At 40.1% G+C, this 22227-nt stretch overlaps 2 protein-coding genes across 3 annotated transcripts in view; both read right to left on the reverse strand.

The window, feature by feature from the left end:
* TMEM19 (transmembrane protein 19) overlaps positions 1-22227 on the reverse strand; it is a 316102-nt gene that overhangs the window by 149629 nt on the left and 144246 nt on the right. The window lies entirely within an intron of this gene.
* LGR5 (leucine rich repeat containing G protein-coupled receptor 5) overlaps positions 1-22227 on the reverse strand; it is a 136413-nt gene that overhangs the window by 41019 nt on the left and 73167 nt on the right. For both annotated transcript variants that reach the window (XM_045184756.3, XM_024576288.4), the window contains exon 4: positions 14711-14782. In XM_045184756.3, the coding sequence (XP_045040691.2) occupies positions 14711-14782 (72 nt within the window). The remainder of the gene's footprint in view (positions 1-14710; positions 14783-22227) is intronic.

The following is a 22227-nucleotide window of genomic DNA, read 5'->3' on the forward strand; positions in this document are numbered from 1 at the left end:
AAATGCAGTGTTTTGAAGTCCATGTCCAGCCTTAGTGGTGGAAGCCTAATTCAAAGAGTGGTATATTATTCACAGTCAGAGACAATATCTGATTGAATCTTAACGGAATGGCCTCAGGCTAAACCAGAGTATTGAATGAACTATCTAGCCAGTCATACAGGTGATTTTTACGGAACAAAGTGAAGACTGTGGACAAAGCAGCTGGTAGGGTGCAACTTGTGCCTATTCTGTGAGTCAACAAAGAGCTCGCATTATATCAATCTGGTGTTTTGGGGCAGCTGGACATTTTCTATTCATATGTTTGGAAAATGCAATATTTAAGCCATGGGGGTAAGAAAAACAACACTAGACAGAACATGAAAACACATAAAAAGGTGGTTCTATAACATTATCAAGAACAACAAAAATAACACATTATATGGCTCCATTTTCTAAGTGTTTCTTTGTTATTATTTCTATTTCATGTAAGTCACAAGGGTGTGTGTGTGTGTGTGTGTGTGTGCGTGCGTGCAGGCAGCTCAGAATCTGTGAATTAGTGCAGAGATTTGGGATGAGAACCCTTTGGTCCAAGTCAGTACAGCAGCTTTGAGACTATGGCCAAGTGAATAGACTCAGCTCGCACACCTATACAAAGGAGACACCACTTCTCTATTTTATAGGGTTGCTTATTAAAGGAAATGATACAGTGGGGCTTTGTGAAGTATAGTGCACTCTAATGATCTTAAATTATTATTACTTGAAGCTGGTTAACAGGTTGTGTTTGTCTTCTCATCATCAAAACAATTCAGAAGAAAAGAGGTAAACTCAAACTTTGCCTTAGTTAAAAGCTAGTTAAAATAAATGCCAAGTTGTCCACGAATTTCAATTCTGAGAAATGCAGACTACTTCTTTCATCTCTCATAACAGGAATAATCTAGAGATGTCTGCCATTGGACTTAAGAGAAGTCACCCTTACTTTTCAGCCTTCAGTGTTATCATTATGTGTGTGCATGTGAGTGTTTCCTTCTGACACATTAGAGTTTTGTTCATGATACATTACTGAATATGCCCTCTTCGTTCTAGAGGCAAAGGAGAAGTGGTGACATGTGATAGATGTCACATTCTCAGAGAAAGTTCCCGCCAATGATCTTGGCATTTAAGTATCCATCAGTAATGTTATAAAGCAGCACAGACCCTGCGTGCAGTTAGACACTGCAAAATAAAGCACTGTAGCGATGGGAATGGCTGTAGAAAAATCACTGTGAGAGCAGCGCCCAGGAAGAGCTGGAGAGAGTGACCAACGCAGTGTCAGTCATCAGGGCGAGAAAAGGCGAGAGCCTGACAGAGGTATGGAAATGAAGAGGGCAGTCTGATATGAGGGGTGCTAAGTGAGCGAGCCTGGCAGAACATGGGGCTTGCCAGCGGTGGCCAGAGGTTGGGGCAAGGAAGCTGTGGTGACTCCATGTTCCATCCTGGGCATCTGGGGGGATGTAGCCCATGTAAGAGCAGGGGCGAATGTTACCCAGTATTGTACGAACTAAAAACAATGCAGAATTGCATGTTAGCTGTGAATGTCCTTCTTTGATATCAATGCGTACTACATGACAAAGGGCTAGGAAAGATAACACGCAAAAGAAATATATCAATCTTTTATGTCAGGCAAGGACAAAAAAAGTGATCATTTTCTTACCTTCTGTCGGAATTTTCTTCCATAATGTTTTCCTGTATAAAAGGTTAATTGCACACATTTTCTTTTTTAAAAGAATTATTTTGCCCTGGCCAGGTAGCTCAGTTGGCTAGAGCATCACCCTGATATGCCAAGGTTGTGGGTTCGATGTCCAGTCAGGGCACACACAAGGGGCAACCAATGAATGTATGAATAGGTGGAACCAAGATTGATGGCTCTCTCTCTTTTTCTCTCTTCCTCCTTCCTCTCTCTCTAAAATCAATGAATAAATAATTAAAAAATAAAAAAAGTATTTTGCCAACCTGCTCCACACCCCTGAAAGGAATTTTTGATTTCTAAATGGCATTGTTATAGGGATTAGAGAATCTATGACCTCATCCTTGCTATTGTTCCAGAAAAACAGTTCTTTACATATATCTTTTATGTGATACCTTGTCAATGTATCACACAAACTTGTGTCTTTGTTTGAGAATGTCTTTGATGAGCCTAACTACAAGGAAGAAAGCGTTAGTCAAAAGATAAGCCATTGATCTTGGCTAATTTCATCTATGAGGTGAGTGTAATATGTCAATTATTAACAAGGATGACTCCAGGAAAAGAAACTAAGGTGTGAAGAATGTTGCAGCTGCAGGTATAATAGCTTATAAGGGTTCTTTCAATAAACAAGAGTTCATTGTGACTCACGGCATGATGAGCTCTTCATGACTGACAGTGCTATTTCATATTTGGATGAACATTTTTCTTCATAAGTTTTAAAGAAATGACCAACTCTCTTGTATATACATTTGTACATTTTGTGAGACCCTTTTGAACAATTCATGAATAGTCAAAAGACCACAGTGATGTGGTTTATTTATAATATCTTCAAAAGCAAAAGCATTTTAAATTATGATCTTACTTTTGCTATGAAATGAAATCATGTTGTTTCAAGCTTGTGTATTATATAATTTAACACTTCTGGTCAAATGGTGGCATAGCTAAGCGTGGAACTCGCACCCTCCCACAATCACATCAAAGTTACAACTGAGCTACAGAACAACCCTCATTCAGAACTACCTGAAGCCTGGCTGAGTGGGAGACCTCCAACTAGGGCATTGAAGAAGCCACACTGAGACTGGTAGGAGGGGCAGAGATGCAGAACGGGGTAGTCCCACATTCATGTGTGGTGGGTAAAAACTGGGAAGAGTATCTTGGCTATAAAGGTCCCCATGAGAAGTGAAGAGTCCCACCCCCGGACCAGGACCCCCAGCCTAGGGTTCCAGTGCCAGGAGGAGAAGTCCCCATATCTTCGGGCTGTAAAAACCTGCGAAGATTGTGGCTGAGTGAGATGGACGGCTGCTGGAGCCCCAGGCAAGTCCTCTGAAAGGGCCCATGTGTGGACTTACTTGGACTCACTCCTCTGAGCTTCAGTGCTTAGGCAGCAGCTTAAAAGGAACCAGGGACATACGAGGAGTCTGGTATCTGGGTGATAGCCAGGGGAGAGCTTTCTTCCAGACAGAAGTGCTGGCAGAGGCCATTGTTTCTTTGATGAGCCCTCTACTCACAGAGCCTATAGGTGGGCACCATATCTGAGTCTCCATTAACCTGACTTACACTGTTTGTCCCAACCTTAGTGATTCCCTGAGGCCCTGCCCCACTCAACTTCTAGGCCCACCCAAGCTGTTTCCAGTGGCTTTTCCCTATGAATGGCCTGTCTTGGCTGATGCTTTAAAAAATCTCTCAAATAGCAGCATCTGGCCTCAGTGTGCCCCATACCGCTCGCTAAGGGACCCCAGGCCAAGCACTAGCAGCAGCCTGTATTTGTTCTCATCTTGGCCTCTCCTGAGCACCTTTAAGCCCAGCACAAGTAGCAGCCATCCACAAATCATGTTGTGGCTAATGCCAGGGGCCGTGGCCTGCACCTCCTGTAAGGCCCCAGAGCCAGTGCACAGTGCACAGCTTCTGACCACGTTGAAGCATCACCACTCAACCACCTCCACAAGTGATACATAAGGGGTGGACTCAGCAGGCACCAGAGCCCTGCTGAAGTAAGTCCTGTACTGTGGGGTGGGCCCTGCACAGCTGATCCTTCATGGTGGTCAGTGACAGCTATTCCTGCAGCTTATCAGCACAGGGGTAAATTCCTCCCATTGATGAACCAACAGCAATCAAGGCTCAAGTATAAGAGGAGAGTGTATGCAGCATACATGGGGCAGCTTGAATGACCAGGGAGGATGTGCCACTGGACCCTACAGAACACCGACTATATTAGACCACTCTACCAACCCTGTGAGACATAGCAGCTCTACCTAATACATAGAAACAAACCGAAAGAGGCTGCCAAAATGAAGAGACAAAGAAACATGTCCCAAATAGTGAACAGAACACAAAAATCCACAAAATGAACTAAACAAAATGGAAACAAGCAATCTACTAAATGCAGAGTAAAAACATTGGTTATAAGGATGTTCAATGAACTTAGTGAGAACTTCAACATAAAAAAGGACCAGGGAGAAATGAAGAACATACTAACTGAAATTAAGAATAGTTTACAGAAAATCAACAGCAGAGTAGATGACACTGAGAATCAAATCAGCAATTTGGAATATAAGGAAGCAAAAAACACCGAATCAGAAACAGAAAGAAGAAAAAAGAACTAAAAAAATAAGGACAGTGTAAGGAGCCTCTGAGACAACTTCAAGCACACCAACATTGATATCATGGGGGTGCCAGAATGATAAGAGAGAGCACAAAATCAAAAACCCATTTGAAAAGATAATGAGAGAAAAATTCCCTAACTTGGTGAAGGAAAATAGACATACAAGTCCAAGAAGCACAGAGAATCCCAAACAAGATGATCCCAAAGAGGTCCACACCAAGACACATCATACCTAAAATGCCAAAGGTTAAAGACAAAGAATCTGAAAAGTGGTTAGTTCCCTACAAGGGAGCAGCCATAGGATTGTCAGCTGATTTCTCAACAGAAATGTTGCAGGCCAGAAGGGAGTGGTGAGAAACATTCAAAGTGGTGAAAAGCAGGGACCTACAACCAAGATTACTACTCTGCCCAGCAAAGCTATCATTTCGAATTGAAGAACACATAAAGAGCTTCTCAGACAAGAAAAAGCTAAAGGAGTTCATCACCACCAAACCAACATTACATAAAATGTTACAGAGTATTTTTTAAGGAGAAGAAAAAAAAATTTGAACAATAAAATGGCAATACATACATATATGTCTACAACTAAATCTAAAAAACAAAATAAAAGAGCAAGCAGAACGGAAGCAGGCTCATAGGTACAGAGAACATTCTGATAGTTGCCAGATGGGAAGGTGGCTGGGGGTATGGGTGAAAAAGGTGAAGTACAAGTTGGTTGTTACAGAATAGTTGTGGAGATACAAAATACAAGATAGGGGATAGTTAATATTCTAATAACTATGTACAGTGTCAGATGGATGTGAGATTTATTGGATCATCACTAAGTTACTTATGTGATACTAAATCGCTGGGGTGTCCACCTGAAACTAATATAATGATATATGTCAATTGTAATTGAAAAATAAAAAATGATTTAAAAACACAATTTGAGGAGGTACCTTACATCTTACTATGATGAAATTTTATTGCTTTTAAATTTTATTGCATTGGAGCCAATGGATCATTGGTGTTAGATGATCAGTATACTAATAATATCAGGATAGAATTTTATATATACAACTCCTATAGATCGAATTCACATTGATACATATACATTCTTCAGCATAATATGAGTCACTTTTGTTGTTAGTGTTGCTTTTAAAAAATACAGAGTGGCTGCAATGTGAAATTTTAATGAAATTTCCCACCCATATCCTGGGAAGATACTAAGCATGTGAATATATATAAACATCATGATTGCTTATGTGGGAATTTCTGCTTTTGTCTTTCAAGTATTCTCCACCTTATTTGTTGGTAAACTTAATGTAAACCAAGAAGACAAATTATTGCTTTAGACTTACCCCTGAAAGGTAGAAAAATATTTTTTGCCACTTCTACCGCTTGGGGAGAGATAAAGTCAGCAGGTTCAATGAAGTGCAGTAATTTTGAGACTAGTCAGCTGGCTGGACCAGCAGCCAGATGAAGTCCAACTGAGCTGAACCTCTGTCTCTCTGGCATCATTTGGAGTGCAAGAAATATATTTTAGCAATGTAATATATTTTATTTTGTATTTTTTAGTCATTAAGAAATATATTTTAAAGCCAATTTACATTAAGTTGCTCAGTTTCTCAGCAATCACCACTGCTGCTGTGGATTTTATAATGGAGATGATCTATAGCCAGAGTAACATGAGCATTAACTTCTTCAGTTTCAGTTTTCTCCATCAAAAAAGAATACCCTCTTTTTGTCAGGGGCACCATTTCTCTCCCAGGTACCACCACGGTTTGAAACCTGGGGGTTAATTTTGAATCTTCTATTGCCTTCCAGCCATTTATCAAGTTCTCTCCTTTATCTTCATCTCCGGGACTCTCCATGTCTACTGTCTAGTTCAGTCTCTGATCTTTTCACACCCGTATTACAGCAACAGCCTCTGAGCTGGTGCTTTTTGCCTTTGACCTCTTATTTCTTCAATTAATACTGTAGGTTGCTGCCAGATTAATCTCCCTAATTTACCATATTTTGCCTTGGGTAATGTGCACTTTTTTGCCCAAAATTTTGAGGGAAAAATAAGAATGTGCATTATACATGGGTAGTACTAATTCCATATCTACATAAATGTTTTTTAAGTATATTTTATTGATTATTACAGTTTTCCCAATTTTACCCCTCTACCCCTCCCTGCCCTGAACCCTGCAACCCTTTAGCCTTCCCCCCTTTAGTTCATGTCCACGGGTTGTACATATAAGTTCTCTGATTTCTCTGTTTCCTATACCATTCTTAACCTCCCCCTGTTTATTTTGTACCTACAAATTATGCTTCTTATTCCCTGTACCTTCCCCCACATTCTTACCCACCCCCGACTGAAAACCCTCCATGTGATGTCCATTTCTCTGATTCTGTTCCTGTTCTAGTTGTTTGCTTAGTTCGTTTTTGTTTTTGTTTTTTTAAGGTTTGGTTGTTGATAGTTGTGAGTTTGTTGTCATTTTACTGTTTGTATTTTTGATCTTCTTCTTTTTCTTAGGTAAGTCCCTTTAACATTTCATATAATAAGGGCTTGGTGATGATGAACTCCTTTAACTTGACCTTATCTGGGGAGCACTTCATCTGCCCTTCCATTCTAAATGAAAGAAAAATGAGAATACTTATTCCAGACTCATTAACCTGACTCCATTACAAGCCATGTGATCTTGAGGTCAATTCGCCTCTCTGAGCTTTTTGCTTCCTCCTCACCAAGGTTGCTGCAAGGATGAAGTGGGATGATGCAGGCACAGGTGCTTAATAAATACTGATGGCGGCTGCTTTTTTAATCACTTCCACATTCTGATTTTGTTTTTGCAGTGTCCCCATACTCTGCTGCTTCTGGCTGTGTCTGTTCACAATCCATCACAGGCCCCTTCTATCCTGAAAAGGGGAAACCCTACCCCATTCACAATTTGCCTTCCCATAGCTGCCACCCCTTAGCTTCTCCGAAGAGTTTAATCTACTTCCCAAAGTTAACCTTCATCTCACCTCACAAGGCTAGAAGAAGTTTATTTTACTTCTCATTCCACAACATTCATGTTCTGTTTTAGGTGTCTGTCTATCGGCCATGACTGTCATGCATGTGATTTATCACAGCGCTGGCCGATGACCTGACACAGGGAGCGTTAGCATGAGGTCTTGCATGAAGTATTCACATCTTGTCATACACGGTTCTGAGGACAGTGCTCTATTTTGAGCTCTCTTCTTATAAACATTGCGTAGAAAGGGCTTTGTCTCTGAAGGTAATTTTCTTCTAATGTTTCAGTGAGGTGGGAGGACAAGGCAAAACTTCTTGTAACAATTCATTGGGTGCTGGTTTGTACTTGCTTCCTTGAAGTGAACTCTTAGTGCAATAGACAAAATCCTTGATCCCTTTCTAAGTCCACCTTTGTCCTACAAAATATGCCAGCACTTTTGTGATAAAACAAACCAAAACCATGGTGTATTTTTATTAAGTAGGTTTGTAATTTCTTTTTCTGGAGGGTATTTTAGTGGAAGAAATAATGTCACTAATACTCAAACCATTACTTTCTTTGTTTTTAAGCCCCTTTGATCCTTTAATCTTATCCTCTTGGCTACCTCACCTTGTTTTCTTTGTGTCTGCCCGCACCTCTCAGTCTTCTGTTACTTCCTTCCCCTTCTTTATCCAGGGGCTGGAAACACAATAGGCTTCTGGATATTAACAGGAGAAAACTGCTGCTGGTTCTAGGCTTGCTTTACTTTCTGCTCAGCACAGTGAGTTCCACCGCTTCCTCCTCACCCATTCATTCCTCTTGCTTTCTTTCTTTTTGGACCATTATCAGCAGTGCTCTACTATAAAGTGACCGGGTGAAGTGACCGACATTTCACAGGGGCCAGGGGTGGGGTCTGTAGCCCTGAAAATGGTATGACAATAAGAGGCATGGGCAGATCATGTTTCAGGCAGGAATTATACATTCTTCATAGACTTTAAAAAATAGTCTGATACTCTGAAGGTGAATATTAGCTAACTGGAGACTAGAGATAGTACTGAAGATATGCCTCATTCTCCTTTCATCTTCTATTTACCACACTATTATTTTTGTGATTCTGCATGCTCCACAATTAACTTTGGTAGTGTAGACCTGAAATAAAAATCAACACGTATTAAATAATACCCTCGTTAACTGGATATGTCATTTTCCTTGATCATCCTGCACTTCACTAATGACATGCTTGAACATCATTAATGGCTATCAGCAAATAAAGCGACGATTCTCCAGTAGATACATTTCTTAACCACCCATACAAGGTGTGAGGGGAAGGGAGGGTTAAGTTTGGAGTTTCCCTCAAATCACTGTAATCTGAGCCTAGTCCTGAAATGACTATAATGCCAAAAGTTTCTTGGTGAAATACAACTCACTGTGAATTCTGATTACATTTCCTATTCCCTTCCAAAAACCAGAAAGGAAATTAGGTTATGTTTGATTGCATTACAGAACCCGGGCGGTGTCCGGGCGGTCATAACCACGTCGGGGGCCAAACGTGCGTGGTGCACGGGCTGCCTCTGGGCTACGGGGCTCGGCCCCTGGGCTTGACCTCCTCTCTTTAGCTGGGCAATTTGTAAGCATCAGGAGAGAGTTAAAAGAACACAAATGTACCTATCTGTTTTCATTATGAACAAAGCAAAAATATCTTCTGTTTATGTGGAATAAATGGAAAATTACATCGCTTGAAACTTGAGTCCAATCTGTTTCTTCCTCACAGCAGTGTTACTAATTTCAATAGATCGAGTTTCTCAAACATTACTCAACGCAGCCAAGTTTACATGAGTGGAACAAAGTATACCAGTGATCTATTTCAGTAGTTCCCAATCCTGTTGGCTTGTACGCCCCTTTGTTAGTATCGCAGGACACTAAAAAAGTTGATTTCTCAAATGCATTGGCTATACAAATCACCTGAGAATTTTGTTAAAATGGAGTTTTTAATTATGGCAGAGAAGTGGCCCAAGGTTCTGCGTGTCTTAGGAGGTGCTGATGGTGCTGGACCACGTTTGAATACCTGGGTAACAATGCATGTGGCCTCCTAATGTTACCTGCCCCAGGTTGTCGGTGGAATTAATAGGCAGATGTGAGCTGTTTCAATGACACACAAATAAGGCAACCTTGACATTTATTTCATATTCTAAGAACATTATTAGTTCATACTGGAATGCAAAGTATGGATTTTGTTATTATTTTCTGTTTAAAAGGAGTTCAGGAGAATATCTACATGTCACCTGAAAGAATGTTTCGGGACACTAGTTTTCCCAATCTTCATTTAAGAAGCTCTTCACTCGAAAATGAAACCTGTTAAAAAACACTAACATTCAGATTTAATTGTTCTGGGGTGCGGCTTAGGCTTCAGGACCCACCAGATGATTCTCCCTTTGGAAGTTACAAAGCCAGAACAAGTGTTAGGGGTGATGCAATTACTTCTCCCGGCAGGGTGGAGTGTCCCCTAATAGAGAATTCATGTGTATTACAAGGAAATTAATCACGTCAATAAAAATAGAGTGAATTCAAGAGAGAGACAGAGAGGAGCCAGCAGGTGAAGAGTGAAGGTCTGAGGGTTACAGCAGTCCAAGAAGAGCCGGGCAACCAAATGGAGGTCTCCCAGGTGTGGGCAGCATGGATGAGACAGGTCTCACCCTCTTCATTACTCATACTGAAACACAAATAGCAAGAAGGCTTAATAATGGCATGGAAAATGAATGGGCAGGGGACAAGGAACGAATGTTTGGAATGACCATTAGACTCAAAATTAATGCTTAAAAGCAGGAGAAATACTATTAAACAACTTAAATCTGGGACAATACTAACATTTTAAAGGGGCTCATTATTGTCCAAACCTACAAACTGGGTAGGGGGCCCCTTTGCTTGGTACGGTTTGGTGTCTGTGTGGTTGGTGGTTAAGTCTGTGCTTTCTTGTCAAATCTGAATTCTTGTGTCAGAGCAGCACAAAAAGAAATGTAAGTGAGGACTTCTGGTCAAGATGGAGGTGTAGGTAAACACAATTTGACTTCTTGCACAACTACAGAGAGAATTACAACTACTTCTTAAAACAAATAACAACCAGAACTTTCAGAAAGTTAAGCTGTGTGGAAGTTTGACAACTAAGGATTTAAAGACACCACATTCATCCAGACAGGTAGGAGGGGCAGATTCATGGAGACACAGTGTGACGTGGAGAGGTGGTGGCAGTAGAACTGAAGGTCCCACATTCCTATGTGGTAGATAAAAATAGGGAGGGACACCTTGGGAGTGAGTGATCCTAGCCCCAGGCCAGACTGCATAGCCCAGGGTTCCAGTGCTGGGGAGATAAATCCCCGTAACTTCTGTCTGTAAAAACCAGTGGGGGCTGAGGTGGCAGAGAAACTGCCAGATTTTCAGGAGAGTTAATTTAAAGGGTCTATGCAAACCCACACACTGTGGGACTCACCACCAGGGCAACAGCTGGAAGGGCACCAGTCACATATGGGAGTGGGTGAAGTGACTGGAAACAGGATGAGTGTAGGGCACATCTCAAGAAGCCAGGCAGCAGCATTGTCCTCTCTCCAAGCCCTCCCCCCACACAGAGCCACAAAGCAGTGAAGCAGGTTGCCTCACCCTGGCGATTACCTAAGGCTCCTCCCTGCACCATTTACAGGTGCCTTTTACAGGAAGTCAAAGCACCTCTACCTAATACACAGAAACAAACACAGGGAGGCTGCCAAATTGAGGAGGCAAAGAAATATGACTCAAATGAAAGAATAGAACAAAACTCCAGAAAAGAACTAAACAAAACAGAGATAACCAACCTATCAGATGCAGAGTTCAAAACACTGGTGATCAGGATGCTCAGAGAACTCACTGAGTACAGCAACAACATAAAGAAATGAAGGTTACACTAAATGAAATAAAGAAAAATCTACAGGGAACCAACAATGGAGAGGATGAAGCAGAGAATCAGATCAACGATTTGGAACACAGGAAGGAAAAAGCATTCAGTCAGAACAGCAGGAAGAAAAAAGAATTCAAAAAAAGGAGGAGAAGCTTAGAAAGTTCTGGGACAACTTTATACATAATAACATCTGAATCATAGTGGTGCCAGAAGGAGAAGAGGAAGAGCAAGAAATCGAAAACTTACTTGAAAAAATAAAGAAAGAAAAATTCCCTAATCTGGCAAAAGAAATAGACATGCAAGTCCAGGAAGCAGAGAGAGTATCAAACAATTGGGATTCAGAGAGCGCCACACCAAGACACGACATAATTAAAATGCCAAAGGTTAAAGATAAAGAGAGAATCTTAAAAGCAGCAAGAGAAAAGCAGTTAGTTATCTACCGGGGAGTTCCCATAAGACTATGAGCTGATTTCTCAAAAGAAACTTTTGGGAAGAGAAGGAGATATTCTGCCACGCTGCCTGTAGTGAGGGAGAGGCTGTCTCCCCCTCTGAGGATTCGGCCATACGGCCTGAGCAGCCATGAGGGTAGCAGCCATGCAGTTTGAAAGGGTGTAGAAGCCCCCCACCCCAACCACCCCCAGCCGCCCGGCCCTGCCAACCTGCCATGAGGTCTGGTTTTGCATTAAGACCTGGAGTAAGAAAGAGGAGACCCACTGGGAAACCTGCCTGGAGAACACGGCAGCACAGCTGATGGTGCTGGGAATTTCAGGGACCTGCCTAACTGAACACAGATTCATGCGAGATGCCTGGAATGCTGAACTGTGACTGGGAATGCTGAGCCATGGACTTCTGCTTTTGTGAAAGACAGAACCTCTGACTGACGTATTCTGAACCTGGCTTGGTTTGCAAGTAGAGGCAGGATTGTATGTTTTTGGGTGTTTTAAAGGGGAATGGGACTTAATGGCAAAAATTTGCCATCATTCTGAATCTGTGTAATCTTTAAATAAACAACCTCTTTTCTTTTTCACCAAATTCTTCCATCGGAAGTCGCTCTTCTTGGCGGTGGGCAATTGGACCCCACAGCTGTTCCAGAACAGCATAGGTGGGGTTCTGTAACAAATTCACAACCATCAACAACTGAATCTAAAAAAAAACAAACTAAGCAAACAACCAGAACAGGAACACAATCAACGATATGGAGACCATTTGGAGGGTTATCAGCTGGGAGGGGGAGCAGGGAGAATGGGGGAAAAGGTGCAGAAATTAAGAATCATAATGGGTAAGTACAAAATAGACAGGGGGATATCAAGAATAATATAGGAAATGGAGAAACCAAAGAACTTATATGCATGACCCGTGGACACGAACTAAGGGCAGGGGATTGCTGGAGGGAAGGGGGATACCAGGCAGAGGGGGACAAAGGGGAAAAAAAGTGGGACAACTGTAATAGCATAATCAATAAAATATATTTTAAGATAGGTAAGTGAGAAAAAGTGGTATATGGCAGCACACATGGCCAACACCTGGCCGTGGGTCTGTTTTAGCACCTGGCATGGGTCTGTTTGCGAGCTGGACGAAGGGACCCCTGACAAACAAGACATAACCAGCTGATACAATCCAGCCTGTACCGAGGGCCAAGAGTCTCTCTAGATGCCTCAATTTGGATGTGATAAGCATCATACTCAAAAGTTAACCCTTGGCTTTTTTACAGGGAACACTTACTTATAAAGTTTCCAAGGTAATTGTTTTTGTGAACCAGAAACCAAATGCAAGAGACACCTGGCGAATAGTAAATATCTAGACATTAAGAAACTAAATCTGAACACCTTTATCAGAGAGGCACCACCCAGTTCGGGAGAACAAAAGATTCATGGTTTTCTTTTTCTCAAAGAGTTCACTTCTGTGTGTGTTCTGGTTGTGCTCTTCTTTCAGCTGATAGTGGCTTTTGGTTACAAACTCTTATCCTTCTATCTTCTGCCTGCCTCACAGCTGTTTAAAGTTCCTATTGGCCACCGCTATTATCTCACTTTCAATTCAGCCGCGAGACCCTGTGCCCTTCCACAGACAACCCAACTGGAGAGCGCTCGCTTCTCTGACTGCTCCCTTCCTTCAGGAAAAGGCTGTGCAACAAAGGAGGAGTGATACTGTTATGTCATTAAGGAGCTCCTGAAAATGCAACAGACCTGTCCCATACCACAAAGGGGCCCTTGTGGGCTTGTTTATCTATAGGATGGTGAAAACCTAGGAAGTTACTTTGTTTGACTGGAGTGAAAAGCTTCAAAAGGTCTCAGGCACGGATTTGCTTTCATTTACAGAATAAAAAAAAGATCAAAGGAAGAAAGTATCATCTCCAAATCTCACGTTCCTCCTTCTCTCCTGTCACCTCAACAAAAGGCATTAAGCAAACTCTGTGTAATTATTAACTGGTGGAATTTTTACAGTGCTTTTCAACTAGAGTCTGCAATGTTTATTTGCCTTTCCTGTGCATGAATCTCCCCCATCATTCTAGACCAGAATTCAGTATTTTGTGTGACTGAGGAGGCCGTACCATGTGGGTCAGAGGAGAGCACTTATTACACCTGTGTATATCGGAAATCATGCAATACACTGTAAACAGTTACGCATGCTGATGAGATAAAGATTTACCGACCAAACATTCATAACATGGTCTTGCCAAATAATCACTGTAAACAGTTGCTTATAATCCAAGCCCCAAAACATCTGAGAACTAATTTTTATTTATTCAGAGGTTTTAAATCAATGGAGGGTGGAAACTCGTGCTGCAAAAGTTGTGGATTCAGAGTAGGGAACACCAGCGCCACTGCTGGGTATGTTTGTGTGTATGTGTCTGGGTGGTGGGTGTGTCTGTGCATCTTTGTGTGACGTGTGAATCTGAGGGGGTGCGTGTATCTCCGGGATTGTTTGTATGTCTGTGTCTGGTGGTGCGGAAGCGCTCGGTTTGTAGACCTGCGCAGTAAGGGTTTAAGACGATAACACTTTTAGATCTTAGCTTATAGATTAGAGAATCCCTGACGTACATATGGAACTTAAAAAATCAAGTCTTTATTTGACCCAGCACATTTCATTACAAGGCACCTCAGATCATCTAAAAAACAGAATAAATTGGAGATGGAAAGATGTCTAGATTGTGACACCCCTTTTTCTAGATAGAAGGAGAAAATAATAATTTCTGATTTCCGTTCAGGAACTGCAAATTGCAGGGGAGTGTAGGACAAGATGCAGGAAGTACATGTTTTGCCCTGAGATACCAGCATATATAAGAGGCTTTCGACCAGAGGTGTTATGATTAAGTAAGTCTCTGCCCTGAACCTCCAAACTCCAACACTAGTCCCTCCCACACAGACTGTTCGATGAGGATGTGAAGAACAGCTGCTCTAATAGAAACTCTCTTTCACAACTTAGTTAGGGCCCCCAATCAAGGAATTTACTAAAATGGTCACTTGGACATTTCAATGCTCCTTCCCAAATGGACCCTGAGAACATTTTGCAGTTTCAACTATACTTACAGGGACTGAAGGCTTCGCAAATTCTGCAGCGCTTCTGTGGGAACCTGCCTTAGGTGATTATTCTGTAGCATGCTGCACATTAAAACAAATGAAGAGAAATATTAAAGAAAGTTAACAATAATTAACAATAACTGGCCATAGCAGACAGGCCCTGTTGTAGGTGTCAGGGAAACAGGAGAGCATGAGACAAACCCTGGGCCCTTGGGGGGCTTAGGTTCCTGTGGGGAGTAACAGATAATTCAAATGAGTGAATGAGTATATAACATCAGACAAGTGATAAGTACTATGAATAAAAAACAAAGCATGGATTTGGGAAAGGCGGTAACAAAGAGGGAGAATTTTGTCTTAAAGGTGGTTATGGAAAGTCTCTCTTAGGAGCTGATATTTGATTAGAGACCAGAATATCTGGGAGAAGCTACTAAGGAAGTGCGAGAGCAAGTGCAAAGGTCCTGAGGTTGGAGCTTGCCTGACTTGTTAAAGGAGCAGCGAAAGATCAACTGTAACTGGGGAGGAATGAGTGAGAGCAAGAGATTGGAGAGAGAACCTGAGACCATCACGTGGAGAGCTTGCCGGCCATGATAAACCTTTATTTTAAGTCTGAGGAGAAACTCTTGTTGAGGGTTTAAGTGGGAAATGATGTGATCTTATTTATGTTTTTAAAGATCACTCTGGTGACTATATAGATTAGACAGAATGGAGATAAATAGAATAATTTCCCTCTACTAAAGATCTTCTCCCTTCTTGTTCATGGCCATATTTTGATATCACGTCCTTTTTGTGAAGTATTTCCACGTTTGCTCACCTGGGTTCAACAGTTCTTTTCAGAGCATGAGGACTACAGAATGGAGACACCTGGCAACAATGTAATAAAAATATAGCATTGCTAGTGGGGAAATAGCATGGAAAAAATTCCCATTAGGTTCCTTGTATTTTGCTACCTTATTCATGAAATAACACAATAATGTTGCAGCCGCTCCCATCCTGAGTATTTCATGGTCCAAGTAAGCCAGAGGCAAAAGACTATTTTAGGAAAGCACACACTCTAAAGAAAATTTTCTGCCTATTAGATCACAAACTTATTTGGATTTCAGGAACGATTTGCCTGGTTCCCTCATCTCCACAATCGAAGTTTCTTTTCAGTAGATGACTAGCTGGGATTCAGCTCCATGAGTGTCTAACTCCTGAGGAATATCTGCTGACTGCACAGTTCTCAGGCTGCATGGTGCACGGTGTGACTAAGGACTGGCAGGGGTTCTTGAAGCTGAACACCTCTTCCCTGTCACCGGCAGTGTGGCCTGAGGCAAATCACCGAATCTCTCCCGGCTCAGGGACCAGTAATTATATATCTATCCCCCACCCACCCAGGCTTATCATGACCATCCAATGAGTTAAAGTAAGTAGAACAATACCTGCTGAATAGTAAGCAATCAATAAAGTTTGGCTCTTTGTGTATGAATTGATGAACCCCTTCTCAAAACTAACGGTAGAGTGAGACTACTGAATGTGACATTTTAATTGAGAAAATAAAACCAGCAGCAACAACAATAAAACCTATGCCAGTGGTTCTCAAACTTTAGGGTACATCAGAATCCACCAAAAGGTTTAAGTCATGGTTTGCTGGGCCCCACCCCCAAAGTTTTCTGTTCGTAGGTCTGGGTAGGGGCCAGAGATTTTGCATTTCCAACAAACCCCCAGGTGATGTTGGTGCCTCTGGGCAAGGCACCACACACTGAGACCCACCCTATGCTATGCTAAGTATTTCTGATAGAATATTTTCACATGAACTTGAGGCTACATTGAGCTTGGAAATAAGTTCTAAATTTTAAGTCTTGGGAAACACATCATTTAAGCTCCCTGACCCTTGATCTTTTATCTATTTAATGGGAATAAAATAATATCTGATTAATAAGGTGTTTGAGAATTAAAATATAAAGGTGCTTATTATACTTTAATATATACAAATGTGAGCTCCTATACAAATGAAAACTATTTGGAGGTCATAAAATGTATGCTTTTCTCACCATGGCTGAGATTCTGTTTTCTAAGGAATGATATTGTGTCACTTGTATTCCAATACTTTTACTCAAATGATTTCATTATGTTAAACCTGAATTCAACTAACATTTCATAAATTAAGAGTCTCAAAATATATTAATTCTTTATAAAGTCAAATTTGAGGGAGATCTCACATTTCACTGGCCAATTGGGAATTTGGAAAATTTGTAGCTTGATTTCTGTATGTTGCATAATTTACCTGAACATCAAAAATTTACATATCTGTTATTTTACACTTTTCTGAGCCACTTTAATATATGACTTTAACTTCATAGAAATGTTTTCTACATCATTCATTATTGAATGATGAATTTAGTGACGATAAGATGCAGATAATGAACTTAATCAATGTGTAAACTTTGTAGGTCATATATTACTGGTACAAAGTGTATATTGAATTGTTCTTCTATGCTTTGCTAACCAAACAGTGGAAGTATTAACATGTGGTCTTCCTAAAATATTGTAAAACTGGGGTAGAGGGTAGTAGATATTTAGATGGTTTTCCTTCACCAAACAGTTTCAAAATTTCTCAGTAACTTTATATATATGGCCTCAGAAAATGGAACTTAAGCTTTATTAATAAGTTTTAAAGCTACTTTTGACTTACCCCCATCATTTAAATTTTTTAACTACTTTTACCAGTAAAACACCAGAAATGTAATTTAAAAAAACAATTTAAGTCCTGATTTTTCCCTAAATAAAGAACTTTTGTTTAATTACTTTCAAATGACAAAACAAGAGCAAGTTATCTCCACTGCATCCTTATAAGTCTCCAGTGAGTTAATTAGAAAATTGTATTTTTGCTTAAGATATTCCAGTGGGAGACAAAACAATTAAAGGGTTTACAGCACCACGGAGTGCAATTAAAACAGAAAGCATTCCCCACATGTCTGCTGATTCCTTTTGCAAATACTCTTTTATTCAGTACATTGGATGTAAGTAGAATGCACACGAACTGAATATGGGTTTCGCCACTTATAACCTCCTGTTTTTTCATTCACATATGGGGAGGGAAACAAAATGAAACACTTTCTCTAGAGACAAAGGATGACTTCATAGTTTCTTAATTTCTTTCCCTGAAGAGCTTTAAAATATTCACTATTCCATACAATATCCCCATGTGATTCTAACTGTACAATTTTTTTGTTACCTTTTTTGCTAACAGGACTAAATAAGAATATGGGCAGTGAGTGAAGCAGAGGGAGATAATGTATTGAATGGGGATTTTGTAACAAGTGATGGCTTGATCCTTACGTATTTCCTTTGCCTAACTGTCCTGTGCGTAGGTATTAAGAAACTATCACGGCTCTATTCCGGGCCTATGTGAGACTGAGGAAACTTTGGCTAATTGAGACCTTTCTACTGGTTACTTTTACCCATCACTCTGAAAGGTTTGGTGCTGGTAGAGGGTGGTAGGAAATGAGCCATTCCTTGACCAAATGGCCAACACAAATCACGAACCGTTGTTGAAGACACCATGGTTCAGAATCCCACTGGGCTGGGTATTTTGGAATACAGAACCAATAACTTATTTTTTATGAAGGTTAATATTTACAGGGATAATAATCTCAAACATCAGTGACCTTCTAGAGCTCACAGTAACAAGTTTGTATGTTAAATAGCCCAAGTCAAGGATGGCTGCTGAGCTCTTCTTTGCCCATCTCAATGGATTGCATTACTGTTATCTTTCTCTTCTTTTACCATATGCTCTCCTTACCCCCCATATACTGGTCAGGGCCCCAGACAAATATTAATTTTATATTGTTTTTCTCACCATGTGGCCATATAGTCAGTTCTTTCTCACCACGACTTTCGGACTTTATAAAACATTTGAGAGCTTCCATGAGGGTGAGGGCAGGTCTGTCTTGTTCAGCATTTTACCTTCAGCAGTGTGGTTCTCAATGCTTTATACTCAATTTCCCCTTTAATAATAAATATTCTGTAATACTTCATCTACTATACTAGATCAAATTCATAAAAATATAGCCTATCTACACACGTCATTTCAAAGAAAAAAGTCAACATAGTGCACTGCTCTAACTGTATTATAAAGAAGAAATAAGAGTAACTTATAATTAAGCGATATATGTATCACTTTATACATGATGTTTAGATGTGACTATCCTAGAAGCATTTTTTGAATGAGTCAGATGTCTGTTTGTACTTCTAATGGATGAGGTTGGGTGTGAGAAAAATACATGATCAGAAGCTGTTCTGTACAGGAACAGGGCAATGAGAATAAAGGCCTACATAGATACTAGGGTAAGAAGCAGAGTTAAGATGTATCGTACACAACACATGTATGATAAGGAAAAGGAGGAAATAGCCCTTGTTGAAATAAATACAGCATTACAAGACAAATTATAGATGTTGTAGTGGAGAAATGAGGAAGCATGACATTCTTACAAATGAACATGGATATTCTCACAAATAAGTGTTTCTTATCGATGAGTAGTGTCAAAATAATTCTCTTTCAGGACAAGACAGGGTTGAAGTATCACAGAAAACATTTATCCTATCTCAAAACTCCATCATATGCTGAGGTGAGCATGGGTCTCTGGCCCTTCAAGAGACCCTGGAGAATATAGTTCACCAGAGGCAATGGGAAATTGAGGCTGAGATGGGAAAAGAAATAGGCATGAAACTGCCTTCACAGAAGCTGGATACTGGAAGAGTAAGATTTTTAAAAAAGCAACAGGCCACCCCCAAATAAGTAAATCATTATATAATTGTCCCAATGTAAATTTTGCTCCCAAAAATTTAAAGGCCATAATACAAAACATTTATAAAGCAACCTTTGTTAATAAAATTTGATGAGAGCTCTGTGATTCATGTTTCCCTACTAATTTAATCATAATTATTTTTAAGAAGAAGTTTAACATCTCCATGGTTATGTATTTTTAATTGTTTTTTGGTGTTTGGGGTATTCGTTCTACTGCACTAACAGCATTTTCAACTAAATATGTGGTTAGAAATCATGTAATATGTAGACATGATGCAAGAGCTGAACTAATTATTCAATCATTTTGAGAGATTATATTTATTCCATTTATTTTTTTCCATACAAATTACTAGTCTTATGCAGAACTTCTTGGAAAGACCTTTCAGTGTTATTAGGTATGAGGGTATTACTGATTTACGTTTGGTGCGGAGGGGCAGTCCGAAGTCAAGTGCGATGGGGCAGATGGAACTCTTTCTTTATGCTGCGCGGTTCTGGGCGGTGCTGCACGTCACACGGCAGTTTACTCAAGGTATCAAACGGAAAACCAAAGATGCGCTCACACGTCTCTAAAACTCTACAGGAAGAACCACCACCACCGTTGAGAACCATTGCTCTAACATTGCGCTAACACTTCTCTTTCAAAATATTTGGCAGTTGAATTTGCTCCTTGGATATTAATCTTTAAGTCAGCAAAGTAAAGGGAAGAGCGTACACATTCCTGGCAGGGGTCTTACTCCTCTTGAATCCTCCTCACCTTGACGGCGATCTAGCTAAACCGCAAAGTCCAAACACGCCACTCCGTTGCTTACAGCTCTTTCTTCACTTCTCATTGGGCCTAGAATGTAATAACATCCATGCCTTTTTTTGACAGGATATACGGAGCTCTTGTAACCAGAACTCTTTCTACTTCTCCGGGCTCTTCTCTAGATACTCTCTACCTTCTCCTAAATGCTCCAGAGCCAACCTGCTTGGAGCTGCTTGTTCGTCCCAGGTATTTCTTGCTGCTGTGTCTCTGTGCATATAGTCTCCTCAGTCAGCCACCTCACTTGTCTGGCTAATTCCCAGTTGTGCTTGAACATTCAGCTCCTAGGTCATCTCTTTGGGAAAACATCTCTCCTAGGAAGCTGAATTTTAACTATCAGACAGGACTAAATCTTACCCAATGTCTGTAGTTCCACAGTGCCCTACACACAATTCTAGACACACTTTCTAGAAGAATCAGAGGTGACCTATTTGTCTGCCTTGGTCACACTATCTTGATCCCATGATCTACCACTAGATTATAGGCTCTTTCAGGTCTTATTGACCCGACACTTATCGATCATTGTATTTCCAGCAGTAATTTGTTCAAGGACACTTTGAGCATATCACTCACCAGGGTTTGCTGAACCCCTGACTGTATATGAGAGAGGAGACATTGGTTAGTTAGGAGAGGACCAATGAGACAGTCTAACTAAGCACCACACTTCATTTTTTCTGGTGGAAAAGGTACATATAAAAATGACAAGCTTGAGATCTAACCTATGATTTTCATTGTTAATTCAGATTAATCCAAAGCTCTCTGAAGTGTTCAGGCAAAATACACCTTAGGAAGCAGCAACGTGTGAGCAAAAGTGTTCAGGGTACATAAAACCTGCTGACAGGCAGAAGACCGTATTTTTTGTTTAGAATACAACAGATAATCTATTAATCAACATATAGCATTAGTTCTAAATACAAAATGAAGAAAAGTTGACAAGTCTAGAAACCCCTTCTTCTCTCTGTATCTTCAATCTGGATCATTTTTTCAACAAATATTTCTTGAGCATCTATTATGAGTCGGGCACTGTTCGAGGAGCTGGGGAGAGACAAGTGGTCAAGACACACAGTATCTCCAATTTCATGGATATTTAGGGTAGTATGACAAAATTAGAAATATATTATTAGAAAATTAAAAATGTCAAAAAATTCATTCTAAACTGAGCAATTCAAACATGAGAAGTCAAAAATGTAAAATAATTCTATGTAATTATCATATCTAGTATATAATTCATAGCTATTGATAGTATATAATTTATATGTTTTCACATTATATATATACACAATTCACATCTAATTATGATGGCTGGAGATACATTTTACAGGCAGACACCACAGACGCACATACACTCTGGTTCAGTATATCTGATTTACATTTTGTTTAGTGAATTGAAATAATCAGTTCCAGTATAACTAATTTCACAGGTATCCAAATTCTTAACGGTACATAGGTTGACCCGGGAAACACATCACCTTATTTGTCTCATCCAAACTTGATTTGTGTGATGCATTTTGAAGGGTGCCAAATATTGTGCTGCATTCATGGAGACTTACGCGTCCTGAAGGTGGTGCTATAATTCAGAATTCTACCACATAATGAATTATCATTAGGCTTTGGCAATATGGCAATTTAAAAATATTTCTGCCTAATGGCAAAAATAATTCAAGGCTGAGAGGACCAGACCCAATCACTTAAGCAGACCAAAAATAGTTCTGCTGTTGAATTTGACCTTTAACAAATTTAATATTTAACAAATATTAAACTTAATATTTGTTAATAACTATCCCTGAGGTGAATACAATGTAATTTCCACTATGCAAAATATACCAATGCCTTTTTAGAGTTTATTAACTTTTATCTCAAAGAAAGGAAATAAAGTTAGGATATTTTCTCTGAGAAAATTTTTCTGTTCTGACTTTCAACTTCTGCTACTTATTTTCT

The sequence above is a fragment of the Desmodus rotundus genome, chromosome 3 (genome assembly GCF_022682495.2).
Source record: "Desmodus rotundus isolate HL8 chromosome 3, HLdesRot8A.1, whole genome shotgun sequence".
Classification (NCBI taxonomy): Eukaryota; Metazoa; Chordata; class Mammalia; order Chiroptera; family Phyllostomidae; genus Desmodus; species Desmodus rotundus.